Source organism: Meles meles, chromosome 13, assembly GCF_922984935.1.
Source record: "Meles meles chromosome 13, mMelMel3.1 paternal haplotype, whole genome shotgun sequence".
Classification (NCBI taxonomy): Eukaryota; Metazoa; Chordata; class Mammalia; order Carnivora; family Mustelidae; genus Meles; species Meles meles.
The window spans coordinates 72,211,340-72,230,631 of NC_060078.1; the positions used below are offsets into that span (position 1 = coordinate 72,211,340).

Sequence of the window (19,292 nt, forward strand, 5' to 3'; positions counted from 1 at the left end):
GACTCTTATTATTTACTTGCTTTCTTTAAATAATATTGGGGCACCTGGGAGGCTCAGTGGGTTAAGCCTTTGCCTTCAGCTCAGGTCATGATCTCGGGGTTCTGGGATCAAGCTTGGAAGAAAGCCTGCTTCCCCTTCTCTGTCTCCCTCTATGCCTACTTATGATCTCTCTGTCAAATAAATTAAAAATTAAAAAAAATAATATGCCCATAATTTCATGTCATGATATTTCTGTTCTAAGCAGTAATAATGTTTTCTCATGACAGATGATGGTTTAGTCTCTCTCTTTCTCTCTCTCTCTCTCTCACACACACACACACATGCACACGCCCTGCCCCCAGTTCTACCACATATCCATGATCTCATCTTCCCAATATAGCAGCAATAACATAATTTTAAATAGATCTATATTTACATTACTATGGTTATATAGACATATTTTTAGTTGAGCTATGTATGTATTACGATTACTTGTTCCTACAGAATATTTTATTTTCCTTGGTGTTCCTAATGATCTCATTTGTTTTTTGTTTTTTGGCTTGGTTTTCTTTGTATTTATCACTAGTTCAACCTCAGACTCTCCTATCTTGTAAATCTTCTCAAACACATAGATAATCCACCTATAAGTTTTATCTTCCTGAGGACATCTCTTCTGACCTGCTCCAGTCTGGACTGGTCAGTTGGCTGTCCCAACTTGATGCATAGTTATCCTGGAATTCTGCTTAACCAACATCCTAGGAATTTCCTTCACCTCCCTCTGATGACAGGTTTTCTGATCTGATTCCTTCATCCTTTTTCCCTTTGGTTTACTCCCAGAGGTTTGATGGAGCACATCTTCTGAGAGCTTCTTGAGAGACTGAAAGGTTGGAGAAATATTCAATACCCCACACATCTGAAATGCCTTATTTTATCCTCATGCTTGACAGTTTCTTTGTATAGAATTCAACTGAAATTATTTTATTTCAGAATTTTAAAGGCATTGCCCCAGTGTCTTCTTACTTCCCATGCCATTGTAATTCTTCATTCTCTATATGGACTTTTCTTTTTCTCTCATTGGAAACTGTGTAGGATCTTCTCAAAACTCAGTGTTCTGAATCTCACAGTGACATCCACTGGAGTGAATCTATTTTCATTCATTGTTCTGGCATTTAACTGAAAATTCATGTCTTTCAGATCTGTAAAATTATATTGAATTTTAAGTTCAAAGATTTCCTCCCTCTGTTCACTCCAGTTATTCAAATGTTGGAGCCACATCTCTAGAGCACTCTAATTTTTGAAAAACGTTCCCATTTCTCATCCCTATATCAGATTACCCAGTCTTGGAGAAAACATTTCAAGTTTATGTTCTATCATTTTTATGTTGTTTTTCATTTCTGTTACCATATTCTTGATTCCTAAGACTTCGTTTTTTGTACCCTAAGTGTGTTTTAAAAATAGAATGCCATTCTTGTTTCATAGATGCTTTATCTTTTATCTGAAAATATTTTTTTATCTGAGAATATTGATGATTTTTTAAAAATTTTCTTCTCCCTCTATTCCTATCAAGTGCAATTAATTGTTTCTTCCAAGTTCCTTTTTTGTTCTGCCTTTTCTTTTGATCTCTATCATTAACTTTTCTCAAATTGTGGATGACCCAGCCTCTCTGATCCCATTTGCGAGCGGTGCATGAAGGCACTCAGGGATGCTCCAAGCACGTGTACAGAGCTTGTCAACTAGAGGCTGCACGATAGGGCTGTCCAGGTTCCCTCTTCAGTATCTTTAGGTCTTTTCTCTTAGACTAATCAGATTCTCCAGGGAGGACTCTACCTATCTTCTCGGAGGCGGAAGGGGAGGATGATCAGTCTAATGCTTTCATTCTGGGGGCCAAGAAGAGGATGAGGGTTGGGGATGTGTTCGATATACACAATACCTACCTTCACTTTGATGTGATTTGAAGCTTGGGATCCAGAGCTGATAGCCAAGAAAGAATTCTTGAGATGTTCTCAGGGCTAAAAAGTGGTTTTATTAGAGCACTGGGATGGCACCTGTGGGCAGAAAGAGCTGTGGTGGGGTTGTGAGGAATGGCTGATTTTATACTCGGGAGGTGGGGGAAGTAAAGACAAAGGGAGGTTTCCAAAAGGACTTTCACATATAAAAGGAGACTCACAGAATACTGGAGGCCTAGCTATTATTAAGAAAAGGTCATTTATTACTGTTTTGCAAACCCTCAGTCATGAGACCCTTCAGATGTATATCAATGGGCCACATGCTTGGAGGATGATTGCTAGCATGGAGGTAGTGATAAAGAAAGTCTCCAAAGGAACTTTTATATATTAAAGAAGACTTACAGGATCCTCGAGGCTAAGCTTGCCTTTTGCCCTTAGCCAAGTATTAATATCACAGCAGTTGAGCTCCCAGGGGAAGGTTGCTCTACTGGTTTCACGGATTTGTCAATGGGCTATAGGCAGTAAGGAAATTTATTCTTTTTCTTTTGCCTTTGATTCCCACATCAACTTTATCTTCTTCTTCCCTTCCACCCCCTATCAATATGGAGCCTCTGATCTTCCCCGGAATTAGACTCTAATCTGAAACCAGAATGGAAAAAGGGGAGTCAGCCAATCTTGTGCCTTAGGGATGATCTATCTACTTCTAAACAAGTTTTCAATCCATCCTGCTATTTTTAGTCTCACTTTTACCTCTATTTCCAGAGGTACTTACTGCTACTAATTTCAGAGTCATTGAGGCTCTATAAATGTATGAATATATCACTTTGGATCTTAGTTTTCTTAATTGCTGCCTTAGGATTCCGCTTTCCTAAGGAACTGTATCAGTTATTCCCTTTACCACTACTTTCCAATTTTCAAAATTTTGTTGCCATTTCCTCTCTTAATTTGTTTGTCCTTTTGGGCTTACATTCTGAGAACTCTCTTTACTGTAACTGCAGTAGCATTTAGGAAGGAAATGTTGCTAAATTCAATCTATCTATTTAACCAGAAGTCTGCCAAACTTTGGAAGTAGGTGTCATCTAACTCTCTCTCCTCTTTGTTCAACTTCATCCAGACTGAGTTTCAGTTTTGTGGATTTCTCTATGTCCTGGTTGATTAAACTTCATTCAGTAAAGAATTTAACAAACTCATTCACTCTGAAGTGTAATGAGCGATAGAAATTGGTGTGTTCTCTCTCCTAAGGGTATTTTAAGTTTTAGCAGGGACTAAATTTCTTATTTGACTTAAGTCAAAGGGATAAAGAAATAAAGTCCTAAGTGAGGATTTTCAGGTTCCCATATCTAAGTGGCTTAGAGGCACTTAGAAGCCTGTATGCTTTTTCAAATCACAGTTTGTTTCAGGAGGCCCAACCCTGCCCATGCATAAGGTTGGTGATAATGTTAGTGTCACTACAGACCTTCTGGGAAGAGAGGTAAGGGTATCTGCTCAATTATAATTCTAGTCCAACTTGTATGTCTTGGAACCTAGATATCAGAGAGATGAATCATCTTCCTAAATATTGATATTAATCTCGAGCAAAACAGTTTTATTATGTTCATAATATGTATACAAAGATAAGCATCATCAAATGCAAACAACTCTAAATAGCCTGTGTTAAACAGACCCTCTTATACAATTAGTGGTTGTAAGGCATTATGAAAATACAAAATACCCCATAAATGTATTTATTAGGTCAGGAAGGTAATTATGGTTAATAATATGACTAACCACCTCAAGCTGTGTGAATAATAAAAAATACATCCTCTTGGTTGAAGCAGACACCATCAGCCAGAATTTGGTAGGGAGCGCATTTCAATTTTTAGCAGACAACAGAGGATGACTCTGGCATTCTGGAGATAGGACACCCAAAATTAAAGTCACATTTACCTGCTTTGCCAGGATATAAGCAACAAAAACAGAGTAAAAAAAGACGAGAAAACTACAGTTCCCACTTTACAATGGTTTGACTTATGATTTTTTGACGTTGTGATGGTGCGAGAGTGATAGGCATTGAGTAGAAACCATACTTGGAACTGGATCTGTTTCCAGGCCAGGGGTATGCCGTGGGCTACTCTTATGATGCTGGGCAGCAGAAGCAACCACGGCTCCCAGGGGGGGCCACTCGATCACAGGGGTAATCAACTGATGCACTTAAAATCATTCTGTGTTCCACTTTCAGTAGTTTTCAATGAGGTACATGAGGTATTCAGCACTTCTATAAAATAGGCTTTGTGCTAGATGATTTTGACCATCTGTAGGTTAATGTGTTTGTTCTGAGCACATTTAGGTAGACAGGTAGACTAAGCTCTGATATTCTGTAGGTGAAGTGTATTAAATGCATTTCCACTTAAGATATTTTCAACTTATGATGGAGTTATGGGGACATAACCCCACTGAAAGTCAGGGGAGATCCATCAAGTGTCCTCCTTGGGGAGGCTGGGTGGCTCACTGGGTTGAGCACCTGCCATCAGCTCAGGTCCTGACCCCAGGGTCCTGGGATGGAGCTTTGCTCAGCAGGGAGTCTGCTTCTCCCTCTCCCTCTGCCCCTGCTGTCTCTCAATCTTTAAAAAGAAAAAAAAAAGTATTCTCCTTAAACCTTGATTTCTGGCCCTATCGGTGTGTTAAATACTATATTACTGCTAATAATAATGGTAATTACAAATGCCAGTGTATTGCTTACTATGGACTGGACATGGTTAAAGTGTTTTCCGTATGTTAATACATGTCCACACAACCTCATGCGGTAGCTGCTTATTCTCCCCCAATTTCGCAGATGAAGAAACTAAAGCACAAAGAGATTTAAAAACTTGCCATGGTGAGTGGTAACTCAGGGATTTCAATTCAGACCACCCACCTCCAGAGACCAGCTCTTAACACCACTCCACGCTGCGGCTTACTTCTCTGCTTTTTTTCTGTTCAACAAACTCAATTACAAATCCTTCTTATCATCACGGGTTATGCAAAAACTGACTCCACCCTCCCCTGATCAAGAAGTTAACGGTCCTTTTGATACCAGACATACTAGCCAAAACAAACACAAAGTTCTCCAGGATATGAACGTTTTCATAACTTGTATCCACCCAACCTAAACTTTGCCACCCCCATTGTGCTGCTCCAAAGCTCGGCTAATACACTGTTGCACAGCACTTTTAAGAGGCCGCCGCCCAAGGACTTACATTGTAGCCCCACTTACCGTCCTGTGCATTGAGCAGAATCCTTCAGATTCTGTCCCTCACTGTTGTCCAGCATCGTCTGATAAACAGAATAGAAAACACGAAAGTGAACCACGCTCTGCACCCATCAGACAAGCCACACACTAGTGACTGAGCCATCTTCCCATTTGTTCATGTGGGGCTTCCTGTTTTAACGTGAATAATTCACAATTAATAATGTTAACGATGATAATGATCTATTTTCCAGGTAGCAGAGCTATTTCACCAACATTCGTTGATGTGTTCTAATTCTTAGCATTTAAATGCACGGATCGTTTGCCTTAGGAATACTGTACTGTTTCTTACCAGTCTCCCCAATCTGCTCTTAAAATACGAACCTCTAAAAAAAATAAAAAATAAAAATAAAAAAGACGAACCTCTGCACGTTACATACGAGCATGGCTACGCTTCCCTACAAAATCCGCCTGTTACTTCCCCCGCAGAAACAAAACCGGGAGGCTGCCGGAATTTTTCAAACGTGAGGACGACGGTGTCCGAGACGCCCGCGAGCTGAGCGGCGGCGGCGCCCGTCCGGTTCCCGCCCCCCCGCGGGCGCGACCTCCCCGCGCCTCTCCGCCCCCGCGGCGTGCAGCCGGCGCGCCGCTGGGCAGGCCGGGTCGGGGCCTGCCCGGGCCGCGGCGGCGCCCCCTGCAGGCCGCGGCGGGCAGAGCGGGCGGAAGGAACCCGAGCCGGGCTGCCACCGTGTCCGAACCGGAGCCGCAGCCGCCGCCGCCGGAGCGTCGTGGGGCCCCGAGTCGGAGCCGAACGCCCCGCTCGCCGCCCGCCGCGCCCCAGCGCCCGCCGGAGCCGCCGCCGCGCCGCCCGCGCACCCCCGAAGCGGCCGGGCCCGAGCCCGCCTCGGCCCTCTGCTCGTCCTGCCCGCCCCGCACCGGCCTTCACTCTGGAGCGGCCCCGGCAGCCGCAGCAGGGGCGGCGGCGGCGGATCGAGGAGCTCTCCAGGTCGTCCCGGGAGAGGCTGCTGCAGTCCCGGGACAAGATGTTCTCCAAGTTCACCTCCATCCTGCAGCACGCCGTGGAGGCGGTAAGGCCGCGGGCAGCGGGCTCACGACAGGCCGGGGATGCGGCGGCCTACGCTCCCTGCGGCCTCGGCCCGGGCCTCGGCGGCCGGGATCCCGCGGAGGGGGTGGGGGGAGGCGAGGCCGGGGCGGGCGCTCCGGGGCGCGGCGGGGCCGTCGGGGCGCCCGGGCTTTGGGCCTGGCTCGGGGCGGGCCCCCTCGGGGCCGTACTGCCCCGGGCGGGCGCGGGCCCCTGTGCGGCTGCGGGAGGGTGGGCGGGGGCGCCCGGGCGGGACGCGCGCTCCGTGCGGGCGCGGGGGTCGCCTGCCTGCGGGAGGGGGCTGGGGGCGGGGAGCACCTGGCGGGGCCGCAGGGCGCACCCCCGGACTCCGGACCGTTAACCTGCTCCGGGAAAAGGTGGTCAGCGTGGAGCAGGACAAAGCGACGGCCAGACGTGGCCCGGGCTGGGTTTGGCTCGCGTCGTGTTGGCTGCGGAAGGTGCGGTGGGCAGGAGGGTGTGCCCCTGCTGGGGTTGGAGGGGCGGCTCTGGAGGACGCTGCCCGCCGGACCCCGTTTCGTAATCCTGCTGGCTCTGCCTTCGCAGGCCTCAAGGCCGAGCTCGGCTGCTCCGTGTTGATTGTTGGGAGACAGATGGGAGCTCGGAGGGTCTGGTCGAGCGTGGTCGAGACCCTTCCCAGCCCTCGGCCGGGCGGCGAGACCATCTGTTTCCTTTCTTGCCTTCCCTTCCTGGAGCTCCCCTTTGAGGATTTTAGACGCCAGCGTAGAGAGACATTCAGATACCCAGACCAGCAGAAGACAAGTAACTACAAAGAAAATGCTGTGCTGCTGTTTTCATAATGAGAAGTCTAGTTTGCCTTACTCAGGGAGAGCTGCCCACGTTGGAAAATGCGTCCTGTGAAAGAAACCTGTACTTGGCTAATTTAAACAATGTCATTCTCTTTCTATGTTTAGAGTGTGTGATAGAGCACAGCTTAAAAAGACAAAAACAAAAACAAACCCCAGCGGCAATAGAACCGTTTTTATGGCCAGATAAAAACAAAATGGATTTTTAGAATGAAGAATGAAAACAAAACTTTAGTACAATTGTTTTTTTAAGTGATATGCGGGAGATGCTTAAAAATCATTTAAGCGCTACCACAAGTTCTTGGGAAAACGGGTATCAAATCAAAGAATGTTTTCATGAATGAGGAGCCGTGTTACACACGAAAGAGATAACAGCTTTAGACTTTAGGACAACTTTTAATTTTCCCTTCTTATACAAATTCTACAACTTTATGTTAAAAGAAGTTAACCAAGATTTATAAAAAACAGTGGCATTTACATTTTATATTATTCCTTAAGTTAAATTACCAAGAATCATTTAATTTTAACATTGAGTACAGGTTAGTACTGAAATAATTGGGAATACAAAATATATTACATTATTTACATCCTTTACCTATCAGGTTGAGATATACAGAAGTTTGTGCTTAGAGAAAGGAAGATAGCTTTCGTACTCTCCCAGTAAAGACTCATTTTTATCCTGAGGCTTCTGTCGTCTGTCCTCATTATCTTTTTATAACTATATATGCTAGCATCACCCAAACTACCCATGTGAATTGTCTGACTCTGACTCTGTAATATCCAGCTTCTCTACTTGGCTGAGGTGAGAAAAAGTGGATTATGTTCATCTGGTCCTGGTACCTGATCAGTAGCAGTTAGAAAATGAATGTTTTTATTGGATTAGAGTCAGTGTTTTCAGTTGTGATACCTCCCAGTTTATCTTGATAGGAGGTTAAATCCGGAAAAACAAAAACAAAAACAAAAACAAAAAACCTTGGCTAACTTTTTCCTTTTTACATTCGCTCTTGAAAACCAACTCGTACATAATGATAAAGAAGCCATTCTTGTGGTATTTAAAGAATGTTTTTGCCTAGCCCAAGATTGGTTTCCATTTTTTCAGTTCTATTTATTTGCCTGGTATATTCTTCTATAAACTACTTTTATCATTCATCAGTTCATTTCATTAACTTTTCTCTCTACTCCTTTTAATTTGTGTGCCCGATTAGCATTTTCCTGTTTTCTTTCTTTTTTTTTCCAATTAGCATTTTCTGATATAGTAGGGCAGTTAGCCTAATTGTCTGGATTTTTCAGAGGTAGGACAATATCCTATGTGCAGGTGCTGACATGACCTTTTTTTCAGTGTTGCTGTTTTCAACTATTTTGATATTATCACTTTATAGGTTTTCTTTGTTCAGTTGGTTCAGCCTTCAAATCTTCAAATATTTTTTTTCGGTCGACCGGATAAACATATTCATTTAAATGAGCTTTACATGTAGACTTGTCCTTATTGTTTAATTAATGGTTTCTCCTCACTTCCTGTTAACTAGTACAAGGAAAAAATATATAAAATTTTCAAGATTAGTATTTGGAAATGTGTTGTGGAGCTGATACATTACATTTTGAGCTTAGGAGAGAAATTCATATCATACCTTGATCAAAAACAAAAACTGTAATGTAACTCTTGCTTCTCTTTTCAGAAATGAGTCTTCCTTCAGTATAGTAATGACTGGACAGTAAGTTTTGCAGTGATCCATTTTGTTAGCCTGTTTCCACATGTCATAAGAGTGAAATCTTGTAGTTAGTTCCTAGGTTGGACCAGATCGTGTTAGCACAGTTTCTCCAAAGTACAAGTAGAATACTTTCCATGTGGTACAATTAAATATTTGTTGAGGGCCTAGTCTGTCCTAGTAATCTGCCAGGGGCTGGTTCTTTTTAAATTTCAGCCAGTTTCACCCTTTGAGGGCAGATTTATTCCAGGAGGATAAGGGAAGAAAGATTTATCTACTTCTAACTAATTAATTCAGTGGAAGTCATCCTTCAGAATTTCAGTCTTTTCAAATTACGGTTAAGAGTTGATTGTTGGGACTGGCAGTTTTTTAAAAGGTCATCTGCTATGGGAATGAAAACCTCAAATCAAACATATATAGTGTTTTTTTAAGAGTATCTTTTCCGATGGGATCTCTGACTTTTAGTCCTTTAGTCATTCAGCTAATGTTTCACTGAGCCTACCACAAAAGAGTGGCACAGTGTGGAGGAAACAGGGTCCTTGCTCACAATGCTTGTGATCTAATTGGGGAGATAAAACAAATACATTAAAAATTAAACTGCACAAGAGTGAGGCCTAGCCCCTAGAGCCATCCAGAACAGGGTTTCAGTCCTGCGGCTGTCCCTCCCTTCTACACAGGACAAGTTACTTAATCTTTGTACATTTCAGTTTCCTCATTGTAAAATGGAAATAATTATACCCATCTTCTAGGCTTATTGTGAAAACTAAGATGAGTTAATACATATGAAGTGCGTAGTGCAGTGCCTGGTACATTGTAAGTGCTTCATAAATGTAAATATTATTATTAATTTTTGGATGATTGTTCAGTCAGTAAGTTCTTTTTTTTTTTTAAGATTTTATTTATTTACTTGACAGAGAGAGATCACAAGTAGGCAGAGAGAGAGAGGGAAGCAGGCCCCCTGCTGAGCAGAGAGCCCGATGCGGGGACTCAATCCCAGGACCCTGAGATCATGACCTGAGCCGAAGGCAGCGGCTTAACCCACTGAGCCACCCAGGCGCCCCCAGTCTGTAAGTTCTGTGGGGGCAAGCAGTTATATTGGGAGGCTTGGAGAAGGCCCTCTGGAGGCAGGGGACTTGAGCTGGACTTGAAAGAGGCTGGGCAGATAGGTGGGACCTTAGGGAAGTCGGAGGGAAGTATGTTTGAAGATCAGTGCATGAAATGTTCAAGATACAGGTGAGAGAGAAAGCAGGTGGGGCTTACGTGGCAGACGTGGTATGGCTCTCCTCTGAGTTACTGCTTCTAGGTCCTTCTGTGTAGTCGGCCTTCTGGAGAAAGACAGTCTGGGTTTCTAGTTATAAGCAGTGTTTCCCCTTGGGTGAGGCAATTACCTGGCTTAGGATCTTAATAGGAGTTTGGGAAAAATCGGAGTTTATTGGAAGATCATTTAAGACTGAGTAGGAATTGTCTACTTTGCAGTGCTGTGCCTGGCACATAGCTACTCATTAAATGACAGCAACTTCTGTGTTGTTGGATTATTCACTCGGTGAGTGTTACTAAATCTTACTCTGTGCCATGAGTTGGAAACCAACGGGGAAGTCAGTGATGGAAAAGACAACACGATCCCAGCCCGTTTTGAATTCACAGACAAGTGGAGGAGATCAGCAATGACAAATGTGGGATAAGGGCTAAGGGAGAGTGAGCAGGGGGGAGAGGGTGCCACAGAGTTTGTGGAAAGAACTGGATCTTCAGCAAGAAGTCTGGCAGGGCTTCCCAGAGACAGCCCTGCCCACGGTAGGCACTCAGGTCCAGTTTGGGTTGGGAGTGTGATTGCATGAATTTTCAAAAATTTCATCTCTGTTTTGTAAAAACTCACATGAGAATCCCTTCATGCTGATTCACACACCACCTCTTCCTTTTTTAAATTTTTGCCCATCACATGAATGTATATTTTATGCAATGATAAAAACAGGTAATTTGCATGTTAGAATTAGTATGAAAGATAATTTTAGTAGGAAGTTTATTCATGTTTGAACAAGATTGTTACTAATTTGTTAGCAATTAGGAGTGTCTCACTGTCTACTTAAATAGGTTTCTTATTTAAATCAAACTCCTGGTAGAGAGGTATTCACAGGTAAGCAACACCATCCTGCTTTGAATTGGACTGTAACAGCGAAGGTCCCAACACAAATCCTGCACAACCTCTGACCTAGTGACTTGACTTGGAAATGGAGTTAAGTCCCACAGGTAAAAAAATCTGGAGAGAGGATGCTGTAATTCCCTACAGACCAAGGAGATGCCCTTGGAAAAATTTAGCTGATCGAAATATTTAGAATTAAGAATTTAGGTACTTTTTTTTTGAAACACCAGTTTGCATTTGGGTTTATCCCAATTGTTAATCCATTTAATTATTTAACTATATAAAGATGGTGTATTAAAAAAAGGTCCAAAAAAAAAAAGAGAATTTTGACATATATAAGACAATCCTAAAAACAAATAACTGATTAAAACACTTTTTTAATCTAAAAGTTTTGGGAAGATTATTCTCTCTGCCCAAGGTAACTTCTAATTTTCTAATTTTTTTCCTCAGTGTCTCCCAAGTAAATTCTCTGCCCATGTTCTTCTTGAAGGATACTAATCCCAAATGTTCCTAACTCCTTTGTTAAAGGTCTTAAAGCCTTTTTAAAAATTTCATAGCACTCCGTTTGGAAATGAGGTGGATACTTAGAATCTCTTAACCCAGTATGATTCAGAGCTGTGCATGCAGGAGGGCTTGAGAACTAGCATTGACGCGCTGGTGATTGCCACCCAGTGTTGAGCTCCACTACTTTCCTAAGGACATTTCATCTGGATTGAAGCACACAAGATGTCTATGACCAGTGTTTATAATTTGCACAGTAGTTTTGAGATTGTTTTATTAGGATTTCAGACTTTGAGGTCTCTCCTTAAGGACACCAAGAAATCAAAATGAACAGGTAGAAGGATTGGCATAACATGATCTCTCGAGTCATTGGTTCAGATGAAGTATCTGGAAATTAAAGATGACTGTGCCATGCTTTAGGTCTCCAGAATAGAAACCTGCTTGTTTTTAAGTAAGCTGGGCCAATTGTGAACTTTCTGACCAAAATTTATGGGCAGTAGTAGGACTGGGGAGAGCATTCTCTCTCCCTCCCTCACTTTGCTGAACGAGAAGACAGTGTTGTGGAAGGTGCATCAGGGTCTTTATCTGTCTGTTTAACATATCCGAAATACTTGGTCGGTTGGCTGTGAGATGGCTGAAGGCATAGAATTTTGGTCTTAAAATTTTTGAAATAAATTTTAAAGGTAAAACTTAAAACATTTTTGGCTTTGTGGGGGCACCTGGGTGGCTCAGTGGGGTAAGCCTCTGCCTTTGGCTCAGGTCATGATCTCAGGGTCCTGGGATTGAGCCCGGCGTTGGGCTTTCTGCTCAGCAGGGAGCCTGCTTACCCCCCTCTCCCTGCCTGCCTCTCTGCCTACTTGTGATCTCTCTCTCTCTCTGTGTCAGATAAATAAATAAAAATCTGAAAAAAAAAACCAAAACATTTTTGGCTTTGTGGAATTTAAATTGATAGTGTCTTGTTCCCATAGGTATTTTGCTGAAAAAAATGCACTGCCTAAACCAGGCTTTAAAAAGAAAAGGTTTATGTCTGTATGTCACTGAAAGTAGGGGACAGTTTTAATCAGATTACAGGGTTGACTTTGGTGTATGTTGTTGTAATGGTGACGTGTAACTAATTACATAGCAACTTTTTACTGTTCTGCATTTCAAAGTCCTAGGTACAAAGATCCCTGGTTATTGATAATTTCATTTTACTGATAATTTAAATAGGATTTTGCATCTTTTCATTTAACACTGTTACTTTTTTTTAAAATATTTTATTTATTTATTTGACACAGAGAGAGAGAGATCACAAGTAGAGCAGCAGACAGAGAGAGAGGGGGAAGCAGGCTCCCTGTGGAGCAGAGAGCCCGATGCGGGGCTTGATCCCAGGACCCTGAGACCATGACCTGAGCCAAAGGCAGTGGCTTAACCCACTGAGCCACCCAGGCGCCCCTAACACTGTTACTTTTGAAACCATATGTAGTTACCAGTTTCGGGGAGGAAGAGAAAAGTTCTGGTCCTTGTAGTTTAGTAATAATATTGATAAATATCTTTTTCTTCTTTCTTAATAAATCATTTTTACTTTCTTGATTTTGACTCCTTTTGTTTCTCTTTGATATCTGACATATAGAATCAAATTAATGCTCATCCCTTATTTTTATGCCGCTTTTGTATTATTAGTATTAGTATTTGTATTGTATTATTAGTAAGACAAATACAGAGTTATACTTTATGGGAAACATTTAATGCCATTTTCTTAATTGTTGTGGTCTTTTTGTGTGTGTGTGTGTTTGTGTAGCTTGCACCTTCTCTTCCTTTACAAGAAGATTTTGTTTATCACTGGAAGGCAATTACCCATTACTACATAGAGACTTCGGGTAAGAAACAAAACTAATATTAATTGAACACAATTTATGAAATACTAAAATATATTTGAAATTAGTTTTCAAAGTTATTTTATATTTAAATTTATAAACAAGATATTTTATTTTTAATTCCTTTTTTAGATTCATTTAAAAAATGTATCTGTTGAGCACCCGCTATGTGTAGACCTTGTTCTAGGCACTGGGCAGTAGAACAGTAAATCCGACCAAATCCCTGTCCTAATAGAGCTTATATCTTGAGGACAGAGAAGCGAGCACTAAATGGACACATACACATAATGTGTCAGATGGCTCGTGCTAAGGGGGAAATGAGGCAGGCTACGGCGATCGAAGTGCACACATGGGGAGAAGGGGGCAGTTGGCTATTGTAAGTTAGAGAAAGCCTCATGGCTGGAGCAGACTTCTCAGTTGGCATCTGGAGGAAAGAGGAAGCAAGCCTGGGGGGTTGGTTTCAGGAAGAGGACCTAGCGCAGAAGCCCTGGGGCTAGAGCATCCAGCATGCTTGGCATATTCTAGAAACTGCAGGGAAGCCGGTTTGGCTAGAGGAACGTGAACACGAGGAGAGTGTGAGGAGGTGACGTCAGACAGGAGCCAGGTGCAGCCACAGAGGGCCTTGCAAGCTATCGTAAGGGCTTTGGCTCTTACTCTGAGGTGGGAAGCCATAGAGGGTTTTGAGCAGCATGTAACATTATCTGTTTTAAAGGGACCACTTTAGCTTCTGTGAAAAAAAAAATTAGATTGGAAGAACACAGAGGTGAAGCTGTAGACCATTAGGGGACTATTGCAATGGTCCAAACAACGGTGGTGGCTCAAACCAGGGTGGAGCTGGTAAGATGAGATTGTGTTCTAGGTGTATTTTGCAGAAGGCTCTGTTGACAGATTGGATGGTGGGTATGAGAGACTGAGTCGAGGAAACTCCAAAGTTTTGGACTTAGGCAGTTAGAAAATAGCAAGGCCACTTACCAGGACAGGGAGACTGCAAGAGGAACAGGTTTGTAAGAGTATTCTGGAGTATAAATTATACTCTTATAAAAGAGTATAAATTTGAGATTCCAACTACAATGTCCAGTTGGATGTGGCGAGTAGACAGTTGGAAATAGGAATCTGGAATTAAGGTGGAGTTCTAAGCCAGAGATATGAAATTGCAGTCATCATATGTAAGTAGGATTTAAAGCCGTGAGACCGGATGAGATGTTCTAGGGAGTAAGGGTGGATGGAAGAGAGTTGTTCAGAAATGGAGCCCTTGGGCCCAATGTTCAGAAATTGGGATGATGAAAACAATAGCAAAGGAAAGCACTTTTGCTAGTGGGGTAGAAGACAGCCAAGAGAGAATGGTGTCCCAGAAGCTAGAGGAAGAGGAGAGAGGGGTTCATTGTGTCAAATGATGCTGATGTCAGGTTAATACTGAGAAAGGATCTTTGGGCTTAGCCACAAGGAGCTCAGTAGTGGACTTGGTAAGAACCATTTTAATAGCAAGAAGAGAGAGGAGCCTGATCGTAGTACGTTTGAGAGAAAATGGGCAGAGAACATGTATAGACAGTGCATATGGGCTGCTCTCTTATGTTAGTGGAAAGGGGAGCTGAGAAGTGGAGCATTAAATGCCAGGGAGAGATGTGGTTTCAAGAGGGGGTTTTATTTTATGTATGTATGTATGTGTGCATGTATTTATTTATTTAATCTCTACACCCAACATGGGGCTTGAACTCACAACCCCGAGATCAAGAGTCATATGGTCTTATGCCTGAGTGAGTTGGGTGCTCCTCAAGAGAGGGTTTTACTTTTTTTTTTTTTTTTAAAGATGGAAGATATTTCAGTTTGAACTTTGATGGAATGATCCAGTAGAGAGGGAAAGGTGGACCAGGGTTAGCTGTGACCATTTCTGAGCAATGTCTTTAAACAGGCGGGGGCGGGGGGGGTGGGACATGGTGCACAAGCACATGGTGCTTAACCTTAATAGGCAGGTGGACAGTCCGTCCATCAAAATAAGGTGTGGAAAGCAGAGCAGAGGTGAAGAAGGAGGTGGATGTGGTCCACAGAGTCTTGAAGAGTTCTCTCTTTCTCAGTGAGTAAGAAGGATGGAGAGTAAGGGAAATGTGAGATAAATTGGGTCAAAGGTTGACAAATTTTCTGTAAAGGGCCAGATAGTAAATATTTTAAGCCCTGTGGGTCCTTTGGCCTCCGTTGCAACTGCTCAGTTCTGTTGCACCAAGGCAGCCATCAACAGTATGTGAAGAATTGTAGTCCTTTGTTCCGATACAGCGTATGGATGTGAGGGCGGACTGGCTGCGACATTTGTCACCCCATTGATCGCCAGGGTTGATTCGGCTGATCTGGCTGGCTGGGCGGGGGTCCCCTTCCTCCCCCACCGCTCCATGTGCATCCCTCCCGAAGCCGTGCGCTCGGTCGAAGAGGACGACCTTCCCCGATAGAGGAGAGGACCGTTCTGTGGTCAAGGGTAGAAGTAGCTGCGCTCCCGGCTAGAGCCTCAAAGGAGCTCTCAAGGTCCAGCACGGAATAAACAGGTGGCAAGGCTGGCTTTGCCCCATAGGCCAAAGTCTGGCACCTCCTGAAACAGAATATTCAGGCAGTCAGTCTGGTTGAGGAAGCTGATAGGGTCGCAGGTGATAATTCCATAAAAGAAAAAGTCCTTTATAGTTGTATAATAAGTAAAAATTAGACACAAGATATATGTATACCTTTCCATGTAAAATATAATTTCCACCTTAACTTGGATATTTAAACAGCAGATCTGTGGGAAAGTTTTTTTGAGAGGAGCTGCCTTTCGAATGGCTGCTCCTTAGCCCTTGTGAGCTTTTTACTCGTCCATAGCTTTAAGGAAATGCTTTAAAGGAAAGGCTTCTAAGTTCTTGCTTTAAATGATTTTTTTGCAGGTCAGTAGAAACAAGTAAGTGCATTATAATAAAGTATGGTGTGAATGTCTGTGTATATGTCAGGCACAGAGAACGAAGAAGGGAGAAAGAGAAGAAGGTAGAGCCCATAATGTGGTTTTCAAGGATGAGTAGGAAGTGCAAGACAGAGGAGGAGGACAAAGGCATTTCAGGTAGAAGGACTGGCATATGCGGGGCTCAGAGACCTACATGCAGCTTAGGAGTGAAGGGGGTAGACGACAGAAACTATGGCTTGCCTTCTAGGGAGCTAGGACTTTAATCCTGTCAAGTCACATTTTCAATTCATTTGTCTCTCAATTTACAAAGCCTTTCTGGCCATTTTTCTCCATTGATAACTGTAATCAGACCATGCTTGAACATGCATTCTTTCCTGGAATATTTATATAAAGTCTGCAATGAAAGAGGGAAAAATTAAAAAAAAAAACCCAAATTTCAAATAAATTTACAAATCATCTTCTGTTAGTGGCCGTCTCCTCATTTTAGAATACAAAATGAAACATCGGAAGTTAACATTTCTTGAATTCTTACTATGTGTGAAGGCACTGAGCTTTACAAAACACATGGTTTCATTGAAATCACACAACCCTTACTGGTGTTGATTAGCCCCATTTTACAGGTGGGTGGTGTCTGAGGCTAATTAGTTTGCCACGGTCATCCAGCAACAAGTGACGGAACCAAGTGTTGAATGCAAGTTACCTAGCTGCAGGGCCCTGTGCATTTAGTACCTACCACATCGTGTATCAAACTTGGTACATGTGTCATCCTTGGAAACAAGGCTGACCCTTGTGTTTCCATTGTTTTCTCTATAGGGTTAGCGTTATGGTTGACCCTGTGTGTACATACGTACATGTGCACACGCACAGGCAAAGCAACACGTCAGATACACAGCATACTAGGGTCGTGTGGCACACGCTGTGGACGTACTCAGGACATGACAATAGAGACGTAGAAAAGAACTTGGCACTGCCAAGTATATTTCGTACTTAAACATTCCGTTAAACTTCACATTTTATGAAGAGCAATTTAGCCCTCGTACAGTAAGGACAGGTTGATACAGTCATGTGCTCTTTAACTCCAACTGTGAACTCAGAAAAGTATTGATGAAGTTTTATCTTAAAAAATCAATAGTACTTAGTAAGAATTCTCCTGAGAAGAACTTCTGGCTTTGGGAATAGCTGTCTGTTCGTGAGAGATGCCAGAAGTTTTTCTTTGGGCTCCTCTAGGTTTTCACAGTTAGAGATGAGTTAGGGGCTGTTAAGTGTCTGGCTTCCCAGTGTTACAATGTAATTTGGTAGCAATCAAAACAGAACCCGCCCTTTCTACGTACCCTACCTGATTCAGCTTAATGTTTAAGGCCAATCTGTTTCTATATAAAGAGATATAAAATTCAGATAAAAAACCTCAGATCTTCTGAACTAGCTATTTGAAAAAAAAATTGTTTTTAATTGTTAAGTATATACAAAATTTTGATGTTAGGTGTATTTTTCTTGATCATATTCCCATTTCTGTATTATTGGCTCTCATTTTGAATTATCATGCATGGACATATTTCAGAATATTGATTCCATTTTTGAGTAAGAAGATGGCAAAAAGAATCACCTGAATCCTGGCAAGGATAATTATATACCATGAATATAAATTTCACATAAGTGTGTAGTTCAGATTTTCTCAGGTTGAATTCTAATAGAGAAATACCAAGGGCATTTTAAGTACAAATAGGCAGTTTTAAATTGTTCGAATGTTTGATGATTTTTTTTATTATTATTTAGATGATAAAGCCCCAGTGACAGATACAAATATTCCCTCTCATCTGGACCAGATGTTAGGTATTTTGCTACAAGAAGAACGAGAGCGAGAGTTCGGAGTGACAGGGCCGTGTATGGAATATTTGCTCCATCACAAGATCTTGGAAACATTATATACCTTAGGAAAAGCTGACGTAAGTTCCTCACCCACATGTTCTTGGGCAGGTAATTTGTGCACGAATGTCTTAGAAGTACTGCCAAGTACTAAATTTAATTATAGAGGTATGTGTCAAGCATGACGGGATTCGAGTCAGGCTTGTGCAGGACAGAAAATGTTCAGCCTGCATGAATGGGACTATCCAGAGAGCTAGCAAAGCCCCCGAATGCTGTGGCGACAACTGGTACTAAGGCCGCTGAGAATTATAGTGTAAACGTTTATGAAAACAGGCTCGAATATGTGTACTCAAAGTCAGAGGACAGGAGAAGGAGCCCCATGTAAACTGGGTTAGGAAAATAGGACTTAATTTTCGTAACCCTGAAGGAGAGTGTAACTGATGTTCTGATGCTGCCTCTACCGATGAGGGGAGCCACGTTAAGTTTTAGGCCTCATGAATCTCCGCAAGCTGGTATTTATGACATAACTAATATTCTGTACCAGGAAACTGTAAGGCTACATACAAAGGCAGGTTTCAAAGCCTGCTGGGGGTGCGAGGAAAAGGGAAGAACTTGGGCTTGCGGTTGGGAGGCCTGGCTTTGTCACTAAGACACTCTGACCTTCAAAGTCCCCTCGGTTAACCTTCTTTCTCTTTAAAAATCAAAGGTGATCACGAAGGGTCTCCCCCAAGTCTCAAAATCTGTGCTTTTGTCCTGTGAATTTCTGCAATATATGTAAAAATCAAACTGGAAGAAGAATCAACATGTTTAAACACCAAATAGAGTTATGAATAATGGTATTATAGAAAGGTTCCTTTTAACTAAGTCTATAAAACTCCAAATTCATTTTAAGTTAAATTCTTGCAATTTTATTTTTGAGGCAGGATGTCTGCTCCTCTGATGTGTGGAGAGAGCGATGGTACAACACTAAGTTGAATATAGATTAATTGATTTTTGAGTGGATGTCAGTAATTGTAGAACTGATAAATTAACTTTGATATTGGTGATTGTAAATATTAGGGGTTTATCTGAATAATGTAAAGTATTTGCTATCTAAAAAAAATATTATTGTGCATAAGATTATCGTTTATACCATTTCCAGAGAGCTTGTCTATGATGATGCTGTGGAAATGCTCATTTTGTGACTATATTTTAATTACAAGACAGTATAAGCCGGTTGGTTAGTCATAGAACATGTAACCTTGTTAGTTTGTGCTCTC

General features: G+C 42.3%; 1 protein-coding gene across 1 annotated transcript in view; it reads left to right on the plus strand.

Annotated features, from left to right (window-relative positions):
* The first annotated feature begins 6,034 nt into the window (after positions 1 to 6,034).
* FHIP2A (FHF complex subunit HOOK interacting protein 2A) overlaps positions 6,035 to 19,292 on the plus strand; it is a 35,455-nt gene continuing 22,197 nt past the window's right edge. Inside the window, exons 1-3 of the mRNA XM_046026722.1 lie at positions 6,035 to 6,218; positions 13,181 to 13,259; positions 17,944 to 18,113. Of these exons, the coding sequence (XP_045882678.1) occupies positions 6,174 to 6,218; positions 13,181 to 13,259; positions 17,944 to 18,113 (294 nt within the window). The 5' untranslated portion in view covers positions 6,035 to 6,173. The remainder of the gene's footprint in view (positions 6,219 to 13,180; positions 13,260 to 17,943; positions 18,114 to 19,292) is intronic.